Below are 956 nucleotides of genomic sequence, written 5' to 3' on the forward strand. Positions count from 1 at the left end.
GAGGAGCAGTGAAGGAGCAGTGAAGGAGCAGTGAGGAGCAGTGAGGAGCAGTGAAGGGGCAGTGAAGGGGCAGTGAAGGAGCAGTGAGGGGCAGTGAAGGAGCAGTGAAGGAGCAGTGAAGGGGCAGTGAAGGAGCAGTGAGGAGCAGTGAGGAGCAGTGAAGAGCAGTGAATGAGAAGTGAGGAGCAGTGAAGGGGCAGTGAGGAGCAGTGAATGAGAAGTGAGGATTTCTCCTTCATGAATGAATTTTTCCTTTATGAAAATTGCTTTGTTAATAAAGCTTCATTTGTGTGCTACGACTTCGGTCTGTTACATCATGAGGGTTCTGCTCTTTCTTCTGAACCTCATGCTGACAGTGCTAAACTACTGTGTGAAATATCTGCACTACTGTAAAGTCTGGATCAGCTGACGGTGGATGGAGAGACACGGCAGATGACAGCGTCTCCAATCGAGCTCAGCTGAAGAACAGCCTGTCAGAGCCGGGCACTCTTTTGTTGCCGTGACGAACCCTCGTCAGCCTCTGGTTTATCTCTCGTATATTGAAGTATTTTCTTTAATTAATTAATTAATACATTCATTTATTACTTCACTGATATAACTTAGTGATTTTCTATGAGCACAGCAGCGTTCACTGCACACGCAAACACCATCATCATCATCATCGGTCAGCTAACAAGACTAGTGCTTCACCATAGCAACAAGCAGAACAGGAAGTGATGCGGCATCCTTACCGTCCTCCATGACTAGCACTTCCTTCTGACACATGTCCTGCACGTTGATGGTGCAGTTAACGATGAACTCTGGCAAGGAGCAGTCGTCCTGCCGAACGTCTTCACACTGATAGCACTGGATCTGCAGCGCCACGCTCACCCCTGCGCACACACACACACACTCAAACACTCACACACACGCACACACACACGCACACACACACACACACTCACACACACACACAC

At 48.5% G+C, this 956-nt stretch overlaps 1 protein-coding gene across 1 annotated transcript in view; it reads right to left on the bottom strand.

Moving 5' to 3' along the window:
* The window catches only part of LOC107573875 (ly6/PLAUR domain-containing protein 1-like), a 6,216-nt gene that overhangs the window by 3,352 nt on the left and 1,908 nt on the right, over positions 1–956 (bottom strand). The window contains exon 2 of the mRNA XM_016260334.1: positions 732–872. Within this exon, the coding sequence (XP_016115820.1) occupies positions 732–872 (141 nt within the window). The remainder of the gene's footprint in view (positions 1–731; positions 873–956) is intronic.

This window comes from Sinocyclocheilus grahami, unplaced genomic scaffold, assembly GCF_001515645.1.
Source record: "Sinocyclocheilus grahami isolate Dianchi unplaced genomic scaffold, SAMN03320097.WGS_v1.1 scaffold2057.1, whole genome shotgun sequence".
Taxonomy (NCBI): Eukaryota; Metazoa; Chordata; class Actinopteri; order Cypriniformes; family Cyprinidae; genus Sinocyclocheilus; species Sinocyclocheilus grahami.